General features: G+C 44.7%; 1 protein-coding gene across 1 annotated transcript; it reads right to left on the reverse strand.

Annotated features, from left to right (window-relative positions):
• Positions 1–1,336: 1,336 nt before the first annotated feature.
• Positions 1,337–23,793, reverse strand: LOC136621148 (ER lumen protein-retaining receptor 3). Its single transcript, XM_066596410.1, has 5 exons — positions 23,505–23,793; positions 15,834–15,931; positions 13,670–13,828; positions 1,758–2,010; positions 1,337–1,553 (listed from the first exon to the last, which is right to left on the reverse strand). Exons 1-5 carry the CDS (start codon positions 23,593–23,595, stop codon positions 1,513–1,515), a joined length of 642 nt encoding a protein of 213 aa, XP_066452507.1. The 5' UTR covers positions 23,596–23,793; the 3' UTR covers positions 1,337–1,512.
• Positions 23,794–25,439: the final 1,646 nt, after the last annotated feature.

A 25,439-nucleotide genomic window follows, 5' to 3' on the forward strand; every position in this document is an offset into this window, starting at 1 on the left:
TGGTCATCCAATCTCCAAGAAAAAAATGTAATAAAAAGCCATCAAAAAGTCGTTTGTATTCAAAAACGGTACCAACGGAAACGACAGGACGTAAAGCACAAAATGAGCCCTATGTCGACGGAAAATTAAAAGTTATTGTGCGCAGAAAATGGAGAGAGAAAATAATTTAAAAAAATAAATATCTTAAAACAAAAAAAAATACAAGTAGTACAGCAAAAAAAAAAAACTATATAAGGGTCACTACTCACTACAGTTCTTTTTCACTGTGAAATTCGGAGGTTTTTTTTTCTCCAGGGGTCTATGGAATTTGTTAATGTTAAAATTGCATCGCGCAAAATCGTATTTTTGCGGTAAGTTGCGATTTTTGCCATGATGCGTTTTTAACATTAGCAAGTCTCATAGACACCTGGAAAAAAATGCAGCAAATTCGCAAATGCTAGTGGATAGTCACCCTAAGTTTGGTATTGTAGCAATCATACTGACCAATAAAATAAAGTTATGTCATTTTTGTTGCTGTTTGTGCACCATAGAAACAGGACGCACCGAAGGATGGCGGAATGTTGTTTTTTTTCTATTTCTCTCCACTTGGAATTTTTAAAAGTTTTTCAGTACATTATATGGTACAATAAACAGCACCACTGAAAAATATATAACTCGTCCCGCAAAAAACAAGCCCTCATACAGCGACGTCGATGGATAAATAAACGAGTTACGTTTTTTTTTAGAAAAAAGCAAAAAAGCCCCTTCACTAAGGGGTTAATTAGCGAAATATTCTTGCTAATAAAATGTGGTTTATTTTACATTAGCTGGAATAATTCTGGTTTGAGCTATAGTTATGAAACTACCCATCTGCTATCAAAGCAACAGTGAGCGATTGCTGGTTTTTACAAATCATGTTACTGTCCTATAGATATTAATCATGAAACTCTATATTAGTTTATTGCCATGGAGGATGTTGGCGCTGTAATAATAAAGGTTTGTTATCATTGGTCAAAGTAGGTATTTACACCGGCGAGTGCCGTATCAGTCCGAGAACTGGGGACTGATATCACACTTGCTTTTATGCGAGTGTGATTGGTTGGGAGAAAATCGCATTGTGCTTGGCTGAAATTTGCATGTACAAGGGCCCCTATACAGTGACTTTATGCCCTGCCTTGTTCAGCACTATGCTGCTACGTTTAAAAAGCCTGATCGTATCCATAAAGGTTAAGTGCACAGGAGCTCCAGAAAATTTTTGGACAAATTTGTCAGAGGCAAAAAGTTTAGAATCAACTAAGAAGAGAGCTGTTGACAGGGCACCACTGCTTCATTTATTTCTACAAAAAGATTTACAAAGTGAGTATCCCAAATATACTTTATTATCAGAAAAGAGACAAAAAATCTAAAAAAAAAACAAGTATACGGTCATTACCCAATTATGAAAAGAGTTAATGAGGCACATAGTGAATTTGGAGTGACGCTGTTCTTTACTTAGTCCATAGCTCATTAGGCTTGGGTCCTGGAGTCATAGTATTAGACTGGCATAGGTAGACTGAGCTTCTTGCCACGAAGAACTGTTGGGATAGACACAAAAATAATCATTTATATAACTGAACGTGTCATATACGGTATTCCTCTATTACATAATTATCTATGCAATGTTGTGTGCAATAGTATAAGTGTATTTGAGATGGCCAACGTGAATCAATAGGAAGCAGGTAGTATGATCTGATTTTATATAATGTACTCTTGGTTACCGGCTCAATTATAATTCCTACCTTTAGTGACATAGAGGTAGAAAAAATCAAAGTAGAAGATGGTTTGCACAACTCCGGAGACCACGGCTATCTGGTCATAGAAGTTCTCTGTGTGGTAGCGCCAGATCCAGTTTGCCAAGTAGAGCATACGATATAAGCCCAAGAAGAAGAGGTAGTGGGTGGTGATAGATTCAGCTTCTCCGGTCTTGCTGATCATAAACAGCTGAGGCAGAATGGCTACAGACTCCAGGTAAATCGAAAAAGTCCAGAGTATCTAAAAAGAACACACATGTTGTGTCATGTACATTCCCAGTTTGTAAAAAAACACTTCTTGAAAACTTAATGTCAAATTCCTCTAGCATAAAGTCTGGTTTGCATTAAAGTTTATTTCTTGTCCATGTCATTGAGGGACACAGCAAAACCTTGGGTGTAACTGCTGCCACTAGAAGGCGACACTAGGTAAAGAAAAGTTAGTCCCTCCTACCAGCTGTACCCCTCCTGCAGGCACTGAGCTAAATCAGTGTCCGTAGAAGGCAGAACACCTCTTCAGGTGGTCCATCCTTTTGGGTTTTTTTCTTCCACTTCTAGCTGGGAATCAGGGTTGATCTAACTTCTCCGATTGTCCCCATGGGGGAAGGGCAAACAGAGCTGCATCAGACATACTCTTACTCCCTCCAAGAAGACAAAGTGGAACAGAAAAACACTAACTGCTCTGCTTCCCACCAGCCACAGGGTCACCTAAGATTCCAGCCTACTCCCCCATACCCGGGGATCTCGCCACTAGGTGAGCATTACCGAGGAGGTGCCTTGATGGAGTTGAAGCATAAAGGATGAAGAATATGTGCATTGGGTAAGTATGGTGCAGTACTTTCCTGCCTCCCAGGCCTCCCTTACTTATACTTCGGGCATCTTCCCAGTCCCTGTTCTAGGTTGGATTGCCTTCCCCCTAAATTTCTAGGGTACCCCAGGTCCACTTCCTTTCTCTACCTCTTTCCTAGTCTAGTACAAGGGTCTCATCGGTGGCCATTGCTCCTTACCCACAGTGGAGTTTCTGCTTTGCAGCCTGTTCGTGATCCGGGTGCCGGTCACTCCAGGTCCGGACTTTAAGCAGCCTACTGCAAGGGCAGCGGTTTCCTCAGTATTATCTTTTTTTTTTTTCAGGTGGTACATTCTTTTTCTGGGTTAGGGCCTAAATTTAGGCCTCGGCTTCTTGGGCCTACAAAGGCCTGTGTGGCAGGGCAGGACTTCTGATCCTCACACTGCCAAGAGGGCAGAACTTCCTGACCCTACTCTGTGGGTGGGGCTTCCGGTCTTTACGTGGTACTGTAAAGGCCCATTTACATGGGACTTATGTCAGGCAAACGATGCCCGACACTCGTCCCTGTGGGTACTCGCTCCCGTGCTGCTGCACAGGAGTGAGTATTGCTGGCTCGCTCAGCAGCGGGCCGGGATGCCTGGAGGAGATTTCTCTCCTCACTCTCCCCCTCCCCTATCCATTCACTTAACACAGCGGCTGTTCAGTACTAAACGACTGCTGTTTACACTGAACGATCATCGTTCAGGATTTTATACAGCTTAAAATCCTGAACGATCGTCGTTCAGAACTGAATGGCCGCTCTGTTATGTGAATGGAGAGGGGCGGGGGAGAGTGAGAAGTGAAATATCGTCTGGCCACTCTGTCAGAGAGCCAGCGATACTCGCTCCTATATAACAGCACGGGAGCGAGTACACACAGGGACCAGTGTCAGGCATCGTTTGCCCGACATTCGTCCCGTGTAAATGGGCCTAAAGTCTCCATCTGGGACATGACTACACAGACAACCATCGCCCGCCTTGTTACTCTCTGCTGTAGGACGATTGGTAGTACTGTGAGTTTCTAAAGTGGAACTGACTAGTTATGGCAGCAGTGTACATTCTCATTACCCTCTTTCTTAGGAGGCTTAATAGTAGGACTGTGATCCTCTATGGATTTAATAACACAATTATCATGGCCATGTCCATCTCACACATAGGGGAGTAATGTGGTTGCGTCTCTGTATCAGACGTGACTATGCAGTGATAGCAAGCTGTGTCCATTCTCATTAGCCCCTTTTTATAGGTGCTGTAACTATTACTGTGAGGCTACATCCATTCTATGTGATTTTTTGCTAAGCTGCATCCATAGTGGAGTAATGTGGTATGGTAACACTTTGCTTTACGCATTGCTATGCAGATATAGTGGGCATCATGCCCTCCAATTGACCAGTCAATGTGGGACTCGTGTTCGAATTGCAAATGCAGCTATCAGACCACTCGGTCATCTTCTCAAGAAAGGCCTTACATCTGGACTCTACATCGTTAGGCAGATGCAATACATGGAGGCATAAAGCTGCCTTAACTTCTTCTTGGGCAGAATGAATTAACTACTGCCGCAGTCTGTATCTCCCATAATTATGCAGTGAATGTGAGTGCCAGGCGGTCTTGCAACCTATTCTATGGAGAAAGTTTGATATTCCTGCTTAACGTGTTGATAGCTTGGGTGGTGATTGTAAGTCTAGACCTGCTCAGTTACACCCGTCGCAGGTGGAACAGTTTTATTACAGCTACACTGTAAAGTAGTAATTACATTTGCAATCTGCCACGTCAACCCCGTTGTACGACGCATCATTTTTTAGTGCTATTTTTTGTATGGGACATAGTGGTACAGTACCCACAAGCGTCACTTGATCACTTTTTCCCCATCATGTAGAAGGATCTATATTATTGTGTGGCACAGTATTCATGTGGACCGCAGTACTACCCTCCATACCACAGTTACATTTTAACTAGATTCTATATAACTAAATAACACAGCCCAAAGAAGCTTCAGATTGGCCGCATTAATTTCCCTTAACAAGGCATCATTGTACAGTATGTCGTTCTCTTCTGTCCCTCGTTAGTTAAGCAAATTTAAAACAAAGCGGTTAGTCCAGATATACCTACCATGGTTATGCCATTTTCTAAAATATGAGTCAGCGGATATCATCATAATCACAATGTTATGACTCGTCCTTGACAGCTCATTCTTTGCTTCCGCCGTGCAAGTTATAATATGCCTACATTTACCTGTATTCATCTTTAGCGTTGTCCTCTACAAGCATCCGCTCACATTTATCACTCATGTTAGTTATTAACATTTCGCAGTGTGGTGAGTTTTCATTCACTACAGCTCTTCCTTCCAGGGTGCAGAAGATAGACTCTACATAATAGCTTAACTGCAAATGTTTTCTACAGCATTTACTGCCTTTGACCTAGGCTCAAAGTGTTAAGTGCTTATCAAGGATGATTTTCATTTTCCACTAGTTTCATTTGGATGGGGCACACTTGTTAGATAGTCTTTTTCCTTGTGATCCGCCTTTAAAAAAAAAAATAAAAAAAACTTTCATGAGGCATCCACCTGTGAATGTCCAAGCCTCGGGTAACCTGGTCCTTCTCCCAATACCTCACTCTCCCCTTCCGGGAACCAACCCACCTAGATGGAACAACAGAACAGAAACATAGAGCATCTTATGCCTTAATCTTCTCCAGCGGTGTTAACTCTCTAGTGGGACTATGCCCCTCTACAAGAATTCTGGCATTCCCCTCTATCGTTTTGGGACCGAAACCACAAAAATCCTGCCTTGGAATCATCATCTACTTTCCTTTCCGTATCTTTGTCCTTCAGGCGCTAGATCTGCTTAGTTCATTCTCTGTTCTAGGGCACTAAAAGCAGACTGCAGCATTGGCCTATCTAGCCAACTGGGCTCCGAAAAAAAAGAGCACATGGCTTCAGCCATATCCGTGTCATCCAGCATGCTGTGGCAAACTCCGTACCATCCAGAAGCAGGTAGCCAGAGGGACATCAACTCTCGAGTACAGAGCAGGCTTTTCTGCAGAAGGTCTAGCTAGAATCTCCTTTTCATCTTTAATTCAACCAAGATAAGGGTTCTCCTTTTTTGTTAATAGTGAACTGGAGAATACACAGTACTTTCCAATTGGGTCTTTCTCACCCGTTTTTCGGCTGTTTTGAGTCTGCCTCTTCCGTCAACACCTACAAACATCAGCTGTCCTCATCAAGCAGACCTCTGACTGTACTTCTTGCAGACTAGTCTGTCCATAACTGCTCTCAGCACAGGGTGCCTAATAAAAGTACAAAGGCACCACCCTGCCTACTTAGTACCACCTTAATAGGTTTGCAGGCGCTTCTTGGAAATCTGCAACTTATTCAGCGCTCCTCCTCATAGGAAGTTTCCAGTATTCCTCATCTCTACTGTTTTACAGAGAGCTTTATTTGTCAGTTGCTGGTGGACCTGTCGCTTCATTGCATCCACTAGGCACAACAGGCAGACTGCGTCACCTTTACTTTTTCCCACCTTGGATAGTTGGGTACTTGCTCTAGAACGTCCCAAGGACTTCTGTGTCCCCCAATGACATGAATGAGAAAAAAGGATTTTTGTTACTATAAAATCCATTTCTCGTCATGTTCACTGGGGGTGGACACAGAAGATCTTGGGGACAGAATCCACCCAGTTAGTTCTTTGCTAGCATTGGTGGTGTGTTTTCTGAGAAAAAAGTAATCCTCAATTTGGCCTGGTTCTATACTGGAAATATTTAGGTTTTCTAATTTTTGTCTATCTTGATCAGCTTCATGCATTAATTTGTTCTCTCCTACTGCTTATGTACAAACTGATTTAGCTCAGTGCCTGTAGGAGGGACTAACCTTGTTTGCTTAGTGTCACCTTCTAGTAGCAGCAGCAGCTATACCCAAGGTCCTCTGTGTCCCCCATTGAATGTGATGATAAATGGATTTTATGGTAACAAAAATTCAGTTGTTTTGCTTATCACAAAGGATTCCAGGAAAGTGCCTTAGAATTACAGCCATATAATGCTCTTAGAATGCACAGTACACAACTGGCTCCTGCACTATCCAAGCAGTTGGTACACAATGCTGTCTAAGGACAGCCCAGTCCATGCAATATACAATACTCATAGAATGGTTGAGTTGGAAGGGACCTCCAGGGTCATCTGGTCCAACCCCCTGCTCAGTGCAGGATTCACGAAATCATCCCAGACAAATGTCTGTCCAGTCTCTGAAGACTTCCATTGAAGAACTTCCCACCTCCTGTGGCAACCTGTTCCACTCATTGATCACCCTCACTGTCAAAGTTTTTTTCTAATATCTTATACTCTTAGATGATTTACAAAAAACAATTGCAAAGTACTACCCTATAGTTGTTTTTATTGTGAAAGTGGATGTACACTTTAAAGGTCCTATACCAAATATATTGATGAGAGAGCAGTATCCATGGAATTTTGGATCCGCCAACCCTTTGAATGCCAAAGACATTCATGACTTTAAACAACTGCTGTGACTACACTATCAGGGTTGCACAGCTTGGTATCACACGAAAACCCAGAATATTAGCTTCCAAATGATGCCAAAGCGCTATATGCAATGTTCGAGGAGTATGATAAAAATATGTGATTGCTGGTTCTTTGTGTCTCTGTAAAGGCGGCGCAGGGGGAAGGGGGTTGCTAGTGACAGGAAGAAAGAGCACAGTCTGTTACTGTCATCTCCGTACACTCTGCAGAAACCCCAGGGTGTGATACAGGAACTTTTGTTTGGGTTCTCATATGTGCCCTCCATTTGTCACATTTAAAGGGCCACTCCAGTGATATTTTTTTATTTAATCTGATTCTGTAGCTATCCCCCAGTATATATGTGTGAGCTACTGCTACCTCGGTTAGCTATTTCTTTCTGTCTCAAACCCTCAGCCTTTCTTTTCTCAGTTGGTCATGTAATCTTGGTTCTGCCCAGCTCAGATTTCCTTAAAATTATGTGTAATCAAAGTCAGTCTCTTAGTCTGTGAGATATTGTTACATGCAGCTAACACAGAAACTGCCTAGAGGGGGACATAGACACTCCTGTCACACAGTTGTAATAGAGGAGATCTCAGCTCCTCCTGACTATATACTTATTGCCTGTAGCCTATATAGGTGAACATAGAAGGTAATGATAAACTGTCCCCACAGCAGGCAGAATGGTATAGCCTCAGCTTATGCTGTACTAATGCATCATGAGATAGGTGTGAAAGGGCTCCTACACAACGACTGAGCATGATATCGTGATCGTGCTATTCCCTCGCAGATGCGAGGTGTTTTCCTGTCAAAAACGCCTCCCATCACTTCAGGTTCAGGTAAAGTAGCGATCCTCCGGCGCGGCTTTCAGCCATGTTGGAGGATCGGCAAGTGTTTCTCCCTTTGTTTTCAATGGGAAACCTCGGATCACACTCGCATGCATACACTGTGCGATGTGTTTTCCTGTCCTATTGAAAACAATGAGTGGTATGTTCTGAGGAACGTGCAAAGATAGTGCATGCCACAGCAATGAAGTGAAAAAAAATCGCTCATGTATATGACTAGCAACACACAATCTTGTGCGATTTTCTCAGCCGTGTGAAAGCGGCGTTAGAGCTTATTCAGATGACTGTATTAACGCCGGGATTTCAGCACGTTAAAAAATAAAAAATCGTCCAGAAAACAAGACCATGATGAATGATTTGTGCAGCGTAAAATAATTGCGTGGGAAAAAATAGGACATATACGACCATTTTAGGTCACTGATTTTACACGCCATGTGAAAAGATAGGTCTTGCCCTATCTTTTGCTGAAATATGCAGGAAATTCCCATAGAGTTCTATGGCAGCTGGAAAAAAGGGAAGGGGAGGGAGTTACCCTGCGTACGACGATGGGAACAGAAGACAGCTGGTCATATTTAAGCATTATTGGTAATTCCTAGGATTTCTGCCGATCCTTGGTGATAGTTCGCAGATTTCATGCCATTTCTAAGATCGGGACTCTATTGTTTCAAACATTTATTCATGCGATTATACAGGGCGTACAGGCGACCGTAAAAACGCATGTGGTCGTGTGAAGGAGGCTTTACTGTGAGTTATGTGCATGAAATGTTTAATTCACAATAAAACTAGATTCACAAGGCTGTATTGCACATTGCGGATGAGAAACTAGGGCACAACTCACATTAGACAGCACACAGACGCGATCTGATCCGCACGGACACTGACCATTGCATGTCATATTGCCAACTGTGAAAACGGACGAAGAATATGAAAACAGATGATAATGGGACATGCAACAGTTTTCTTTTTTTTTTCTTATGAAGAGTTGCGCAGGTATTTAGCCTCATGAGCCATAATGGGGCCGTGTGTTGTCTGTGAGATACATAGACTGCACACAGCCCGATAATATGTCTGTGGGAATTGACCCTAAAGCCACGCACTTGGCTGTATCTTACACATCTCTCCTTCCGAAGGACTCGGCATATCTGTGCATGTGCAGCCTATTGATGGGCGCTGTGTAGCGCCAAATATCCCCACAGATCACAGCTGAATGCTGGGGGGTTCCAACACAGGGACACTTTGCATTCAACTTAGGCCTCCTTCACTCAGGCGACACAATATCACCGCGAGAAAATTGCAGCAATATCGCAGCGGTGGTCTGTGTGATATCACTGCACTTTCTGGTGGCAATACCCAGATTTTGTAGCGCTATAAAGTCGCAAGTGCGATGCGATGCCACAGAAAGGGAGGCTCCAGAGGGCTTAAAATATAAACCCTACCCTGAAAATAAGCCCTAGTTGCAGGAAAATGAATAAAAAGAATACATCACCTTAGAAGCACTGTCCGGCTCTGCTGCATCTTCTCCCCGGTCCCCGACACTGTTCTTCATCATCTCTTTTGGCTGGGGATTGGAAAATCCCCGCCTCTCGGAAGCGATGCCTGTGATTGGCTGAGCGCTGTGATGCTTAGCCAATCAGAACCAGTGCTCGATGAACCAATCCCAGACATTCAATGGTTCATCGAGCGCTGGCTCTGAATGGCTAAGCATCCCCGGCCAGAAGAGATGCTGTAGAACAGTGTCGGACCGGGAAGAAGATGCGATGGAGCTAACAGCGCTTCTATTGTGATGTACTCTTTTTTTTTTTTTTTTTTCTGCAGCTAGGGTTCAGACAGTAGGATTTCCTACTGTCAAAGTTGCATCGCATTGTACGAAAAACGCGTTTTCGTGCGATGCGATGCAAGAGAGGAAGGCTCCATAGGGAAACATGGGCTACAAAACCTCGCGAGTCGCATGCATATAGCAGGACCCGTGAGGTTTTTGACTCGGAAAGTCGCATGCTACAAAATATCGCATGTGTGAATATACTCATAGGAAACCATGGGCTTCACATACATACAATTTGTATCATTGCTGCAACGCGTGAAAATTGCGCAACTTTGTCGGCTGTGTGAAGGAGGCCTTAATGAGATCTCTTTTAGCAATAAGAAATGATCTAAAGAAGATGACCCCTGTAAGGTCCTTGTAGTAGAGGGCTATAAGAAAGTCTGATATGGCCTATACTATGCTCTGCTGTTATGTAGAGGCGTACAGATTTACTGTTCTCAAGTACTGTGTATGAATTTCTGAGGGGAAAAAAACCCAGCATGCTCCATCATCGGCTGCACTGGAGACGTTTTCTCCCCTAAAAGGGTTAATCCAGTGCCTCAGGATGCGTGGCATAGAGTAATAAGTCCCAAAGTGTTCATGTGTATGCAGTATAACACACTTGTGTGCAGGAGCCCTTAATTTTATTTAGCACATTGGAGGACAGTTAGTATGATCTCAGTATGTCTGGTATACATCTGTGGACTTCATGGCTTACACAATACAATAATGAAGCAACCAGTGCCATGCAGCTGCTGCAAAGGCATGTAGGATCATGGGGTGCATCAAAAGAGGTCTAGGGGTGCATGACAAGAACATTGCTCTTCCTCTTTACCGGTCACAGTCAAACCACACATGAAATATTGTGGACAGTTTTGGGCACCGGTACTCAAGAAGGGTATATCAGAGCTTGATTGGGTACAAAGGCGGCAACTAAAGTGATAAACGGAATGGGCGGACTACAATACCCAAAGGGGTTTATCAAAATTGGGGTATTTCTTTTAGAAAAAAGAGGGCTGAGAGGCGACCTAATAATTATGTATAAATATATCAGGGACAATACAGAGATCTCTCCCTTCATCTATTATACTCAGGACTGTAACAAGGGGGCGCTCTAATAACTATGTATAAATATATCAGGGACAATACAGAGATCTCTCCCTTCATCTATTATACTCAGGACTGTAACAAGGGGGCGCTCTAATAAATATGTATAGATATATCAGGGGACAATACAGAGATCTCTCCCATCATCTATTTATACCCAGGACTGTAACAAGGGGGCGCTCTAATAACTATGTATAAATATATCATGGGTCAGTACAGAGATCTCTTCCATCATCTATCTATACCTAGGACTGTAACAAGGGAGCACCCTCTACATCTAGAGGAAAGACAGTTTCTACACAACATAGAAGGCGGTTCTTTACTGTAAGAGCAGTGAGACTATGGAACTCTGTCTGAGGACGTGGTGATGGCAAACTCATTAAAAGATAATAAGAAGGTTCTGGACACCTTTCTTGGGCGATACAATATTACATGTTATATCACTGATTACATCAGAAGGGTCAGTGATCTGGGGATTTTTCTGATTGCCAGATTGTAGTCAGGAAGGAATTTTTCCCCTTAAATGGGGAAAATTGGTTTCTACCTCCACCTTTTTTGCCTTCCTCTGGATCAACATTGGGGGGGGTAATAGGCTGAACTGGATGGACATGTGTCTTTTTTCATCATAACATACTGTTACTATGAAATGTACAAGAGGCAGCAGGAATATATTATGTAATTCCACTCTTGAGTTTTTGTTCTGCAAGAATTCTACCTTTAAACTAGCAAACATCAGTAACACCTGAGTCAATATTTATAGAGGTGTCTATTACAGTAGCTGCTGGAAATCACTTGTTCTAGCTTGGAATATAATATATAGTTTGTTATATTTCCAAGGGTATTCCTGGCATTTACTACTGATGATCTATCATGTTAGTGTAGCGGGGTCGGACATCCACATTGGTGGTCAGAACCGGAAGTGGAATAGAAAGTTTCGCACCCATTGAAATCAGTGAGAGTGATACCTGCTATTACACGTCCATTCGGACTGTGAAGAGTTTACATATACTGTTCAAAGTAAATGTACTCAGGACACCGCTGAACATACAGTATCATATAGAGCATCTCACAATAGTTTTTAGTGTCTGCAATCCAGCAGAAAAAACGTCCGTATGAAAAAGAGGCATATGTGGGTACGGTAAAGGCCCCAAGCACTAAAATGGGAACGTTATACTTCAGCTCTATACAATCCAGCCCTAATAAACTATGTGCATTACTGCCCAAAGCCCCTTTTCAGCAGAGGGAAGGCGGTCTGACCCCTCGATGATGTACTATTATATCATGGAGTTTTGGATTTGTATGTTGTTTGCATGAAACAGGATTCGGGGTTGATCCTGCTCCATACAATGTGGATGTCAGCTGATCACAGCTTTTAATCCTTTAAATGGGATTAATAGACTGCCCGTCATTTCGCGATACAATATAATACTATGGCATTACATTATACTGCAGGAATGATCAAACAATCACAAGTTCAAGTCCCTGATGGGTTATGGCTGTCAGAAGATGGCGGCAGAAAATATATGTTATTCCAAATATATTTTATGTTTTAGTACTCAAAAAACAAAAACTAATATAAATTTTGTATCATCACCATCATAATGACCCATTGAATAAAGTTATCATTGCATTTTTTCCGAAGTCTGTACGCCGTAAAAACAAAACCCCTACATCCCCCCAAAAATGAGGGAATTGCGTTTTTTTCCCTATTTCACTCCACTTAGAATTTTTTTTAACGTTTTCTGATACACTATATAGTACCATTAAAAAATACAACTCGGCCCGCGAAAAACAAGTTTTGTTCTGATTTTTTTGAAAGTTGGGAGGAAGAACGGAAAATGACAAAAAAAAAAGGCTGCACATAAAAAGACTAGTGACACAACACCGGATTTTGGTCTTGCGGCCGGACAATGGGTCCAAGTTTCTCGGACTGATATCACGCTCGCTCGTTCGGATACACCCCCAGAGTTTTTCTCTAGCACTTTACCAGAGATGGAAGATATGTGGGTTAAGGCATCTGGAGAGGGACTGTTGCAGTGCATCCTCCCCAGCAGAGATGTACAGTATGGGAGTAGTGGATACCCCCGTCTCCAGAAGCAATCTGTAGAGCTGTGACACTAATTGGGTATAGTATCTGATATTAGGAGCTTCTAGATGAGTCTGATCACACATAAGAGCCTCGTTCTACAGGCCCACTCATTGCTTGTCAGGTGACAGATGTCTCAGCGACTATTACTCTTGTGCTTTCACACGGGGGGCGATAGTCAGTCGGAGTATGGAAGCCAAGTGGCCGGAGATCTCTTCTGTCTCCATTTGCTGCGAACGGGCAGTTGCTCAAAGATTGAGTAACTCCTGTTTACACCGAGGGAGACGCTGCTCAGTAGTCATTCTGTTTCAGTGAGACGGACCAATTTGCAACTGCTGAGCAAATTGTTGCCCCGTCGGGGTCGTGTGTACACGGGCCAACAGTTGCCCACAATCCCTAATTCAGTCAGCAATTCTCTAGGAAACTGTTGGCCCGTGTAAATCCATCTGGGATTACACCCCAGATGCTGCTGGCAGAGCTTTATTTTCACTAGTTGGCCCATGTAAAGGTATGCAGATATTATACAATGTTTGCCTATGTTTTCTGCCGTAGACTTTTTATGGCTTTCTTGTCTGCAGGCCAACCGGCTACACAGTAATTTACTACTTGTTTTACAATTACACAAGCAGGTTGTTCAGCTCATTGTCATCTGCATAAAAAAGTCATTGCATTCAGTCAATGAGAAGACATGATCATGTGTGACTGCAGCGGTCTTGGTTTTTAGAATTTGGTCTCTTACCTCCAAAGGTGTAAATTCATAGTTTTCTAAAAAGGAGAGCCCAATAACAGGAACCAATAGAAATTCCATCCGAAATGTATCGTTCTCACTGTCGTATGTCTTTCGAAATCTTATGTAAATCAGATAAATTGTGACATATGCACAAAGCAGGAATATGACCTGTGGAAAGATGGCAGATAAGTAGTAACAACGGCCGTGGAGTTCGAGGATTTACTAGCAGATCGTTTTCATTTCACCGTTTTTGGCGCTTGGTACAATTCACAGCAGTATAGGGTTCTGCAGAAAATCCTTACCAAATGCAAAAGGTGCAGATTTTATCTCCTTGTTTTGAAGGGATGAAAAATGCTGCGAATCTGCACCGTACAATTGACGGGCGAGAATCCCGATAGTGAAAACAAAATCACTGAAATCAATGTTTTCATTTTGTCCCACTATGCGGCCGTGATTATCACAGCCACATAACGGGAAAAAAGACGTTCATGCGCTTAATGCTTGTGTTTCCTATGAAGTAACAATTCTGCAGCTGCTTTTCTTATAAATCTGTGTTGTGCCATTCAACTCTCATTCATCCTGGAAATGTATACATAATGCCCCATCATGTATCCCTCTGGGTGGGCTGCGGGTCCCTTTGGGTGGGCTGCGGCATTCCGGCAGTCTTCTGTGTAGTCCTCAGCGCTGAGCGAGCATTCTCTTCCTGGTAACGGGACTTGAATCCCCCGCCTCCAGCAAGAGATTGCTGTGATTGGATCACGAGCACCACAGCTCAGCCAATGAGAGCCGGTGCTTGATGAGCCAATCACAGCCATTCAATGAATGGCTGTGATTGGTTCATCAAGCGCCGGCTTTGAATGGCTGAGCCACGGTGCTCGTGATCCAATCACAGCAATCTCTTGCTGGAGGTGGGGTACTCAAGCCCCATTACCAGGAAGAGAATGCTCTCTCAGCGCTGAGGACTACATGAAAGACTGCCGGAGACCAGTGTGAGGAACCCAAACGCCGCCTGCTAGGTGAGAATTGGTTTTTTTTTCATGTAGTGTAGCTAGGGCTTATTTTTAGGAGAGGGCTTATATTTCAAGCCCCCACCCTCATGAAAATCAGGGTAGGTCTTATTTTCGGGGAAACGTGGTAGTAGCACCCTGCGGTCAATTTGTTATTCCTCATGGAAATGTATGAATAGAGGGACAGCACAATGTACAGTTCTACAATAGAGGCTGCAGGGTTGTTATTTAATGCAGAATACAAGGATTTACTAAAATGTCAGGCGAGATAACAGGTGCTCTTTAAAGGGTCCTAAAAATAATCAGGCAAACATGCAATTCTGCAAAGTTTTAACCTCTCTCAGAGAGGCCGCACACAGGTGTAAGCGCATATACACGTTGCTGTTGCAAGACATATATGCGCTATGCAGGGCGCACGATTGTGGGCTATAGCACCCGTATTGACGCTTTCTACTGTACTTTTTTGCCGCCCCATGTTTGAGTAGGCGGGGTAGCCTACTTAGTAGGTGGGTCACCTGACTCGGTAAGCCCAAGTGTTCACCTTTTAAGCCTGCGAAATCGTGCAGCTTACTTCGTAATTTAGTGCAGACGGAAACCTTCGGTGCACAATTGCGCACCAAAATAGAGCATGTCACGCTTTTTTATCTCCATGCTTAAAATGCACGTGGAAAAAAAACACACTTGAAGGAACCCATTGAAATTAATGGGTTCTATTTGCTGCGCATTCAGTGCGCAGATTTTGCACCCGCCAATGCCCGGTATGAGGCCGCCCTCCAAGCTGCCAATCCTCACTCTTTATCATTAAACAATCCATCATTCCTGACTGGCATCATTATGAGCTACCTGTATGTCTGCAAAAGTATTCTCATCATTTTTTTTATTATAGAGACCCACCGGTCCTGGACAAACAAAGATGGCCGCACGGTTTCTCTGACTACCTGATGCACACTGTACAACATAGTATAGTAAACATCGGTAGTCTAAGACATTACATGCTGATCTGAATAGTCAGTGCGGCTCATGTGGTCACAACTGGTCAATCAATGTCTTATACTAATGTTGTATACTATGCACAGTGAGCACCAGGGAGTCGGAGAAGCGGTTCGGCCATCTTTCTTTCTCCAGGTCTGGAGGGTCACTTTAAGATCCCCACCCGACTCGCTTACCTTCATCACGGTGTTATAGACAGAGATAAATGTCAGCAAATCTAAGTACCGGGTGGTAAATACAACAGCAAACAAGAGCTGACTTTTGCCTGATATACCTGAAATAAAATACAAAACAGTATCAGTGCCTAATGTCTTGTATATCTGGTGAAATCTGCTGTTAGTCATTCCCTCCTGTCTACCATCAAGACAGGAGTTGCTGTTCTTATTCTCTTCTTCCCACTTTGGCTCTTTCTCTAACCGGATTAGGGTTTACTCCTTTTTTAGTTAGGAGCTTTCTCCACATATTGTGGGGACCCTGTTCTATTCTGGACATTGTTTCCAGCATCTAACTTTATCTTAGCACCTCTTAGTGGTAAATTTTTGCGCCATTGGGAACGCTTTATTCTCTTTAGGTGTCTCATCTATCCTGGTTAGTTCCATTCATATGAGCAGATTCCTTGTTCATCTAGGAGTGTTCCATTATTTAGGGAAGTTTAGGCTGGTACGTCTTTTTTTGCTATGGGCAATTCATTTTTTATCTATTTGCCCATACGGACAGGTACCCCTTATTATAATATGTAACAGCATTACCTACAGCTTAGGGCATCTTTATAGGTTAATCTAATCATACATTAGATAGATATTATAACTATCAAGGACAACTATTTTTTCCGTGTCGGTTGACACTATCATGCATCAAGGTTCCTGATGAGTCTGTATGAGACAGAAACGCGTTGAACCAGTCTGAACCATCTTTGAAACAATTTTTCAACATTTTTTTCTTTTCTTCTTGATAATTGAACCCAGTCTGATTATCTACTGGCATTTTGAATCAGTCCTGAATTGGTTTTTGAAACCACATTTTGCATGAGAACCCATCATATTCTTGATTGTGGTCCTCCTGTTGTTCTATCAGAATCTATTTTGTTTCTGGATTAGTAACCTGTGGCCTTTAATCCATCAGCCACTTATATATATTTCTCGGAAGATCTCAGCAGAAGCTTTGATTGGTGTCCTTTTATTCAGAACTAAGTTATATCCAGTTCTGTTCTCTATCATGGATAAGAACCAATCATAGACTTCTACTGGTTTCTTGTTTTTTGATTATCTCTTGCCCGGCACTATTACCTAAACAGGGCATTCCTCTGGATAGAACCGTACCTGTCTCCTACCGAGACGTCTTTACATTAAGAAGACCAGGGTTCTGTGGCTTCTATTTAGTCACTTACCTTTAATGCTCCTGGTCCTTTTGATTAGACACAATAGGAACCCAAGTGCTTGCCACTATTAGAAGCTAACTGTAAACCACATACCTTGGTGGAACTATCATCATCCTTCCACCTTTCCTAAAAGGATATACCTGAATATGGTCCTCTAATCACATTTGAATTGAGTTGTATTCATCTTCACTAGTGGTTTATATAGGGTATACAGCAGTGTCTCATCTTTTAGCACACTCTTGTGCTACAATAGAGGTGCTAACTTCATATATCTTCCTTCGGTTCCTTTCCAGGGTTGAACCTCTTGCTCTGTGTTTGTTTGTTTTGTTTTGTCTGTTTTTTGTGAGGCCCAAATATTTTATATATATTTGTCAATAAAAGTTATATTTTAAGGGATATACCCAGTGAATATTTGTTAAAAAGCCTTTCTCCTATATCCCTCTGCCTCTGTGAATTATATGCTGTTAGTCATGTGTTTCATCTTCTACAGGCATCTAGATGAAATACTGTTATGCTGCAATAACTTGTATTGTTAGACTGAACTACTGATGAGATCAGACAATCTGATAACATGAGCAAACTGCCGAGGTCTTCCTGATTGCACGCCCCACTATGTACACAGTAGACACATAGGCTGCATGTTAGGTCTTTAAGAAGGCATCAACTTAAGGCCCATTCACACTGAAAGATAATCACTCAAAAATCGCTCAAACGACAATTTGAGTGATCATATTTGCATAATTCTAATTAGCTACTTAAGAGTTAATGCTGGCGGAGCGGGACACCGTTGCGACAGCTCCGAGAATAAAGCAGCTGTTTTGTATATGCAAACAGCTGCATTGTTCTTGGAGCTTTCAGCTGGTGTCCTGCTGAGGAATGCCAATTGGATACCAGCTGAAAGAATGCTATCAGCACCGCCCACTGAGAAAATCAGCGTGCAACGCTGATAAGTCATCAGTGATTTCTAGCTTGCTAGAAATCACCCATGAACGAAAAGTGTATGAACAGTGCACAATGGCAACATGGTTAGACAGAACGATTATCGGTCAAAAGATAGCTTTTGAGCGAATTTTGAGCGATAATCGTTGTGTCTAAATGGGCCTTTACACATGGAAAGCATCCCACAGCCGTCCCAATGACCATCCATCTACCAACAACCATCCATCTCCCCACAACCAACTCCCAACAACTATTAATCTCCCAACGACCATTTCCCAAAGACCATCCATCTCCCAACGACCATCTATCTCCGACCATCTCCCAACAACCATTTCCCAAAGACCATCCATCTCCCAACGACCATCCATCTCTGACCATCTCCCAAAGACCATCTGCCAATGACCATGCCCTAACGACCATTTCCAAAGATGATCTCCCACTGACCATTTCCCAAAGACCATCCATCTCCCAATGACCATCCATCTCTGACCATCTCCCAAAGACCATCTGCCAATGACCATCCATCTCCCAACGATCATGCCTTAACGACCATTTCCAAAGACGATCTCCTAACGATTATTTCCCATAGACCATCCATCTCCCAACGACCATGTCCTAACAACCATCTCCCAATGACCATCAAACTCCCAATGACCATTGCTCACAGGAGTGATAGTTGTTTAGTGAATACAGGCAGAGCGCACTGGAGATTGCTTCCAACCCGCCCGCCTCCATTCACTGCAAACACATAGTCCTTTATAGAGGAACGACAGCCTGTCTACACGGGCCGATAGTTGCTTGGTCTTTAGGTGAGGTAAAAACCAAGTAACTCTGCCAAGTGAGCGATTTCTTGCTGCATGTCCTAACGGTGTCCGCGTGCACACAGGACAACTATCACCGAAAATCACTGTTTCCAGCAACTATTCGGGAAATAATTGCCTCACGGCATGAACCTCCTTGGATAGGTTAACTGGATAGCAATAATTATGATGGCCTGGTGGTTAACACTGACATCTTTTAGGGGCTATATGGAATTTGGATATCCTTTGTTTGCATATGGATAGGTGATAGTTGTAGGAACATCCCTTTAAGTCCCCCTTCCCCCAACTCCTGCCCCTCTGTGAGTGGGATGTGCTGGAAGACAGAGCTATTTAAGATCTAAATTTGATGCCTTGCTTTAACTTGTCTGCCCTCTAGGGATTACTGTAGAAATGCAAATCTGGTTAATTTACAGAACTAATTGAAGACTACAGCCTAGTCAAAGTGAAGACATCGGCCTGAAGGCGCTCCAGATCACAGAGAAATGCTCCATAAGACTGTACCAAGAAAGGTTTCTGATAAGCGCAGGTTTTGTGAGATGTCAGACCGGAGTGCAGCCGTCACGCCGTAATAGTCACCAGAGGATGACGGCATCACACATCATTATGTTTATAGAAACTATTTGGGGAAAATTCGAGTTAGGCAACATTCGCACCGCGCAGTTCTGGCTCAGTGCAGTATCAGAGCAGACTTCTCTGACCCATTCATTGTATACATTAAAGGGTGTTCCCATCTCGGCTAAAAATGGCCATGGGAACATCTCTCTGTTGAACATGGAGGGACACAGTGGAGTGCCGCTGGTCTACGCTGTTTGTGTAACCCCCACTGATTCCTGTAGAAGCTATGGGAAGAGGACAGTGAAGCTCGTTTGACTGTTTCCATATGCCAGCCTCCGTGTACAACCGGGCCAGCAGGGGGTGCAACTAGAGATAAATGCAAGCCCAATCTGCACCTATGTAACTGCTATGGAGAATTCTGTAGATATGCAATAAAAGTTTGAAATTGGAATACTCCTTAACCCCTTAGTGACGCAGCCTATTTTGGCCATAAGGATGCAACGATTTTTGGGGGATTTTCATCTCCACTTTCAGAGCTCTAACTTATTTATTTTTCCGTCGACACGGCCGTATAAGGGCTTGTTATCTGCATGGCAACTGTAGTTTTATTGGTACCATTGGGTAAATGTAATGTATTGTAAAACTCTTTTTTTTCGAGAGCAAGGAGAGAAAACATCAGTTCTGTCACAGTTTTTTTTATCTTAGGCCTCATGTCCACGGGGAAAATCAGGCCCGCTACGGATTCTCCATGGAGAATCCATAGCGGGTCCCTCCTGCCCCGCGGACATGAGCGCTTAAAATAAGAATTAATAAGAATTAACTTACCCGCAGCGGGCCGGGCATGCCTTCTCTTCCTCACGGCCGGATCTTCTTTCTTCGACCAGCGGATGTACTCAGCATGCCGGCAGCACGTCGGCAGCGTGCCGCGCGCATGCGCCGGGCACATCCGCCGATCGAAGCAAGAAGATCCGGCCATGAGGAAGAGAAGACATGCCCGGCCCGCTGCGGGTAAGTTATTCTTATTTTAGGTCTCCCGCGGATCCGGATGGCTTCCATAGGCTTCAATAGAAGCCTGCGGGAGCCGTCCCCGCGGGAGACCTGCACGAAAATGGAGCATGTCGTGTTTTTTTACATGCTCCATTTTTTTAAAATTCCCTTTTATTGACCATCCGCGGGTATTTATCTACCCGCAGGTGGTCAATGCATCCCTATGGGGTGCGGATCCGCGGGCGGGAGAAGAGTTAAAATCCGCTGCGGATTTTAATTCTTCTCTTGCCTGTGGACATGAGGCCTTAGTGTTAATCATGCAGCATAAATGATGATACATTTTTTCTGCGGGTTGGTATGATTACAACAATACCAAAAATATTGTAAATTTTTTAGGCTTTTCTACTTATGTACAATTTTTGTGTGCATGTGGCTTTTTTGATCAGTTTTATTGAGTTTTTTGGGAGGCAAAGCGAACAAAATAAGCAATTTGCCTGTTTTTTACATTGTTTTTTTTTTTTTACAGTTTTTGACGTGCAGGATAAATAGTGTGTTCAATTAAGGCCACATGCCGACAGCCGTGTCGGACTCTGCCAGCGGAATATCGCAGCAGAATCTGACACGGCTCCACCCCAAAGACCCCATACTCACCTCTCCGGATCCACCGCGCAAGTCCTGTCGGGCGAGCTGGCGCGCATTCGCAGTGCAGCGCATGACACGCCGGCGGTGGATGATGACGTGGCCGTCAGTAAAGCATAATCACGCGATACTTCCTCTGTGAGCACAGCGGAAGTACCGCGTGACGGATGGCTTCCATTGACTACAATGGAAGCTGGCCACACGTTTTTCAGCGGCAATTAGAACATGTGTGATTTCTTTCACGCTGAGGAATTCCGCGGTAGAATTCCACTGAACACTGAAAGGCAGAAAGCTATTAGGTTCAACAGAACCTAATAGCTGTGGGATAACGCCGTCTGCGGAAATGAGCCCTTATTGTACAGGTCGTTATCGACACGATGATAGCAAGTATTTTTTATACAAATATGATTACACTATTTTTATTTCTTTTTTACACCTTTTATATCCCTGTAGGAGACTTGAACCATAACAGCCGTGATAATGCACTGCAATGGGACTTCTGTACTGCAATGCCTTGTCACTTACAATAGGCAAGGGCAAGCCGGGACACAAGTATCTGGCGTCCCGTTGCCATGGCAACCCATCGGCCCTCACCCCTACCCATTGATGACCAAGCTTAAAAATAATAGAAGAAAAAACTGTGGACTTAATTGGCGCAACTCTTACAAAAATATTCCAGTGAGCATTATTCTCGTTTCTATTAGTTAATTTAAAAATAGCTAATATAACGTGTTTTGGGGATAAACCCCTTCTTCAGAAATGATTGTAAGTAGCACAGGCGTATCACCGAGATTTCTACTGCGCCTCCTTCAGAGGAACAGCGGGTGACCACAGAGTATGGTAAAAATGTCCTCTGACTGTAGTGCATACGGTGCGGCCGGTGGTAGTGCACGGTGTGGTCGGTGATAGTGTACGGTGCGGTCCGTGGTAGTGCGTACGGTGCAGCAGGTGGTAGTGTACGGTGCAGTCAGCAGTAGCGCGTACTGTGAGGTCAGCGGTACCGCATACGTTGCAGCCGGTGGTAGTGTACGGTGCAGTCAGCAGTAGCGCGTACTGTGAGGTCAGCGGTACCGCGTACGGTGCAGCTGGTGGTAGTGTACGGTGCAGTCAGCAGTAGCGCGTACTGTGAGGTCAGCGGTACCGCGTACGGTGCAGCCGGTGGTAGTGTACGGTGAAGTCAGCAGTAGCGCGTACTGTGCGGTCAGGGGTAGCTCGTACGGTGCGGTCAGGGGTAGCTCGTATGGTGCGGTCAGGGGTAGCTCGTACGGTGCGGTCAGCGGTAGCTCGTGCGGTGCGGTCAGCGGTAGCTCGTACAGTTCGGTCGGCGGTAGCTCGTACGGTGCGGTCAGTGGCAGCGCATACGGTGCAGTCAGCAGTAGCTCGTACGGTGCGGTCAGCGGCTGCATGTACAGTTTAGTCAGCGGTAGCGCGTACAGTGTGGTCAGCAGTAGCACGTACGGTTCGGTCAGCAGTAGCTCGTACGGTGCGGTTAGCGGCCGCACGTACGGTTCAGTCAGCAGTAGCTCGTACGGTGCGGTCAGCCGTAGCTTGTACGGTTTGGTCAGTGGCAGCGCATACGGTGCAGTCAGCAGTAGCTCATACGGTGTGGTCAGCGGTTGTGCGTACGGTGCGGTCAATGGCAGCGCATATGGTGCAGTCAGCAGTAGCGCGTACGGTGCGGTCAGCGGTACCGCGTACGGTGTGGTCAGGGGTAGCTCGTACGGTGCGGTGAGGGGTAGCTCGTATGGTGCGGTCAGGGGTAGCTCGTACGGTGCGGTCAGCGGTAGCTCTTACGGTGCGGTCATTGCTAGCTCGTACGGTGTGGTCAGCGGTAGCTCGTACAGTTCGGTCGGCGGTAGCTCGTACGGTGTGGTCAGGGGCAGCGCATACGGTGCAGTCAGCAGTAGCTCATACGGTGCAGTCAGCGGTTGTGCGTACGGTACGGTCAGTGGCAGCGCATACGGTGCAGTCAGCAGTAGCTTGTACGGTGCGGTCAGCGGCTGCACGTACGGTTCAGTCAGCGGTAGCGCGTACAGTGTGGTCAGCGGTAGCGCGTACGGTGCGGTCAGCAGTAGCTCGTACGGTGCGGTCAGCGGCCGCACGTACGGTTCAGTCAGCGGTAGCGCGTACAGTGCGGTCAGCGGCCGCATGTACGGTTCAGTCAGCGGTAGCGCGTACAGTGTGGTCAGCGGTAGCGCGTACGGTTCGGTCAGCAGTAGCTCGTACGTTGCGGTCAGCCGTAGCTCGTACGGTGCGGTCAGCCGTAGCTGGTACGGTCAGTGGCCGCGCATACGGTGGGGTCAGCGGTAGTGCGTACGGTGCGGTCAGCGGTAGTGCGTACGGTGCGGTCACCCAGGGCACCTAAAAGGCGATGGCAGGATGGCCAGTGACAGGGTTATGGATGGAGACGTGACGCTGCCGGGACCCAGCCTGCCGGCGGTCACACAGCACATCCCCTACTAGAGGGCAATGCTCGCGGATCCCCATGGAGCCCCCACGCCTGCCCGCACCCCCAGCGCCCCGCATACCGGCGCAGGACTTGCTCCTCCACATCTTCATCAGGAGGATAATGATGGCCAGGAGATGCGACACGTCTCCCAGGATCCTGAAGACGTTCATCCTCCGTCCGTGCTGCCCCGTGCGCGGCGCTGTGTGCCTGCAGCTGGCGGTGACGTGGCGGCAGTGTGCACGGACACCGGGGCGGAGGAGGCTGCACCACACTCAGCTCGGGCACGTTAAAGGGGCTGAGGAGAGAGTTGGCCGACAGAAACTGCCGTCCCTCCGCTGCCCTCGCACTGCCACGTAGTGGGTCGCCGGACAGGAGGCTGCAGGGGTACAGGGCTGCGGGCGGGGGCTGCTTATCGGGCTGACCTGCCTGCAGCAGATGTGTGTAGAGCCGCACCGGCCCCCACAGCCCCTTATCCGGACAGCCCAGACTTCTCACCCCAGTCCCCCCATTCCTCTTTCTGATCTGATAGATTCGCATTGCTATATTAACCCCTTAAGGACGCCGCCCCCCTCCTTTTTCCCCCCATTTCTAATTTTATCTCCCTCTTTTTAAAAAAAAAAAAATCCTAACTCCTTTATTTCTCCATTGACGTTGCTGTATGAGGGCTTGTTTTTTGCGGGATGAGTTCTATTTCTCAGTGATACTATTTAATGTACCAAATAATGTACTGAAAAACTTTTATAAACTTAAGTGGCATGAAATGGAAGAAAACGGAATTCCGCCATCTTTCTGTGCGTCTTGTTTCTTTGGCGCACAAACTTCAAGAAAAATGACATGATAGCTTTATTCTGTGGGTCAGTACGATTACTACCATACCAAACTTACAGTTGTTTTTTTTTTTTGCTGTACTACTTTACTTTTTTTCAAAGATATTCAATTATTTAAAATTATGTTCTGTCCCCGTATTCTGACAGCTATAACTTTTTTATTTCTCCATTAACATAGTTGTGCGAGGGCTCATTTTTTTAAGGGAGGGCCTGCAGTTTCTACTGGTACCATTTTGGAATACAAATGACTTTTTGATCACTTTTTATTTCATTTTTTCTTGGAGGCAAGGTTTCCAAAAAAAGTGCACTTCTGACTTCTTTAGGTTTTTTTCTGACCGCATTCACCGTGCGGGGTAAATAATGCATTACTTTGCTAGATCGGACTTTTACGGACACAGCTATACCAAATTTGTATTTTTATTTGACTATTTATATTCTAGATTTATCTTTATATTTAGAATTTTATATTATTATAAGTAGGGCAAAAGGTTTTTTAAAAAAACTTTTATTACTTATTTTTTAATAAAATTAGTAAAACTTTTTTAAACTTTTTTTTTTTTTTTTTTTAGTACCCATAGGAGACAAGAACTTTGATCGCTCCTGCAGTATGATGTACTGCTATGACAGAATTGGCAGCAGCATTTAAAGGGTTAACGGCTCAGTTAAGCTGCGCGGCTTATCAGAGCTGTTGCGGGCAGGTGCCATGTGTTTTCCGGCCCCATTGAAAATAATGAGCGATGTGTTCCAAGAGAACGCCTAAAGATAAGCCACGCCGCGATTTCTTCCCGAACCGCAATGCAAGAAATAATCGCTCATGTATATGACCCCGTTCAAGAGAATGGGATTCATATGCAAGGTTTGTGTATCTCGCAACACACAAAACTGTGTGAAAGCGGCCTTAGGCTTCATGTCCACGGACGGGTTTGAATTGTGGAATCCGCACGGCGTTCCGCAGTTCAAGCCGCCCATGGGGAAACATGGCTGTCCACAGCATAATTAAAGCATGCGGATTTGTTTTACAGACCTTTTGGTCCGGAAAACAAATCTCAGCATGCTCCACTTTGCTGCGAATCCCTCAGGGACGGCTTCCATTGAGGTCAATGGAAGCCGTCAGATCCACGACACACTTGCAGCTGTCACTGCAGACGTGCCATGGATCCTACGGTCAGCAAACCCACCCACATCCA

The sequence above is a fragment of the Eleutherodactylus coqui genome, chromosome 3 (genome assembly GCF_035609145.1).
Source record: "Eleutherodactylus coqui strain aEleCoq1 chromosome 3, aEleCoq1.hap1, whole genome shotgun sequence".
In the NCBI taxonomy this organism is placed as follows: Eukaryota; Metazoa; Chordata; class Amphibia; order Anura; family Eleutherodactylidae; genus Eleutherodactylus; species Eleutherodactylus coqui.

Coding starts and splice junctions, on each gene's coding strand:
- LOC136621148 (XM_066596410.1), bottom strand. CDS start 23,595: ATGAACGTCTTCAGGATCCTGGGAGACGTGTCGCATCTCCTGGCCATC. Junction 15,932..23,504: donor GAGGAGCAAGTCCTGCGCCG/GTATGCGGGGCG, acceptor ATTTTATTTCAG/GTATATCAGGCAAAAGTCAG. Junction 2,011..13,669: donor ATGAATTTACACCTTTGGAG/GTAAGAGACCAA, acceptor TGTTCTTTTTAG/ATACTCTGGACTTTTTCGAT.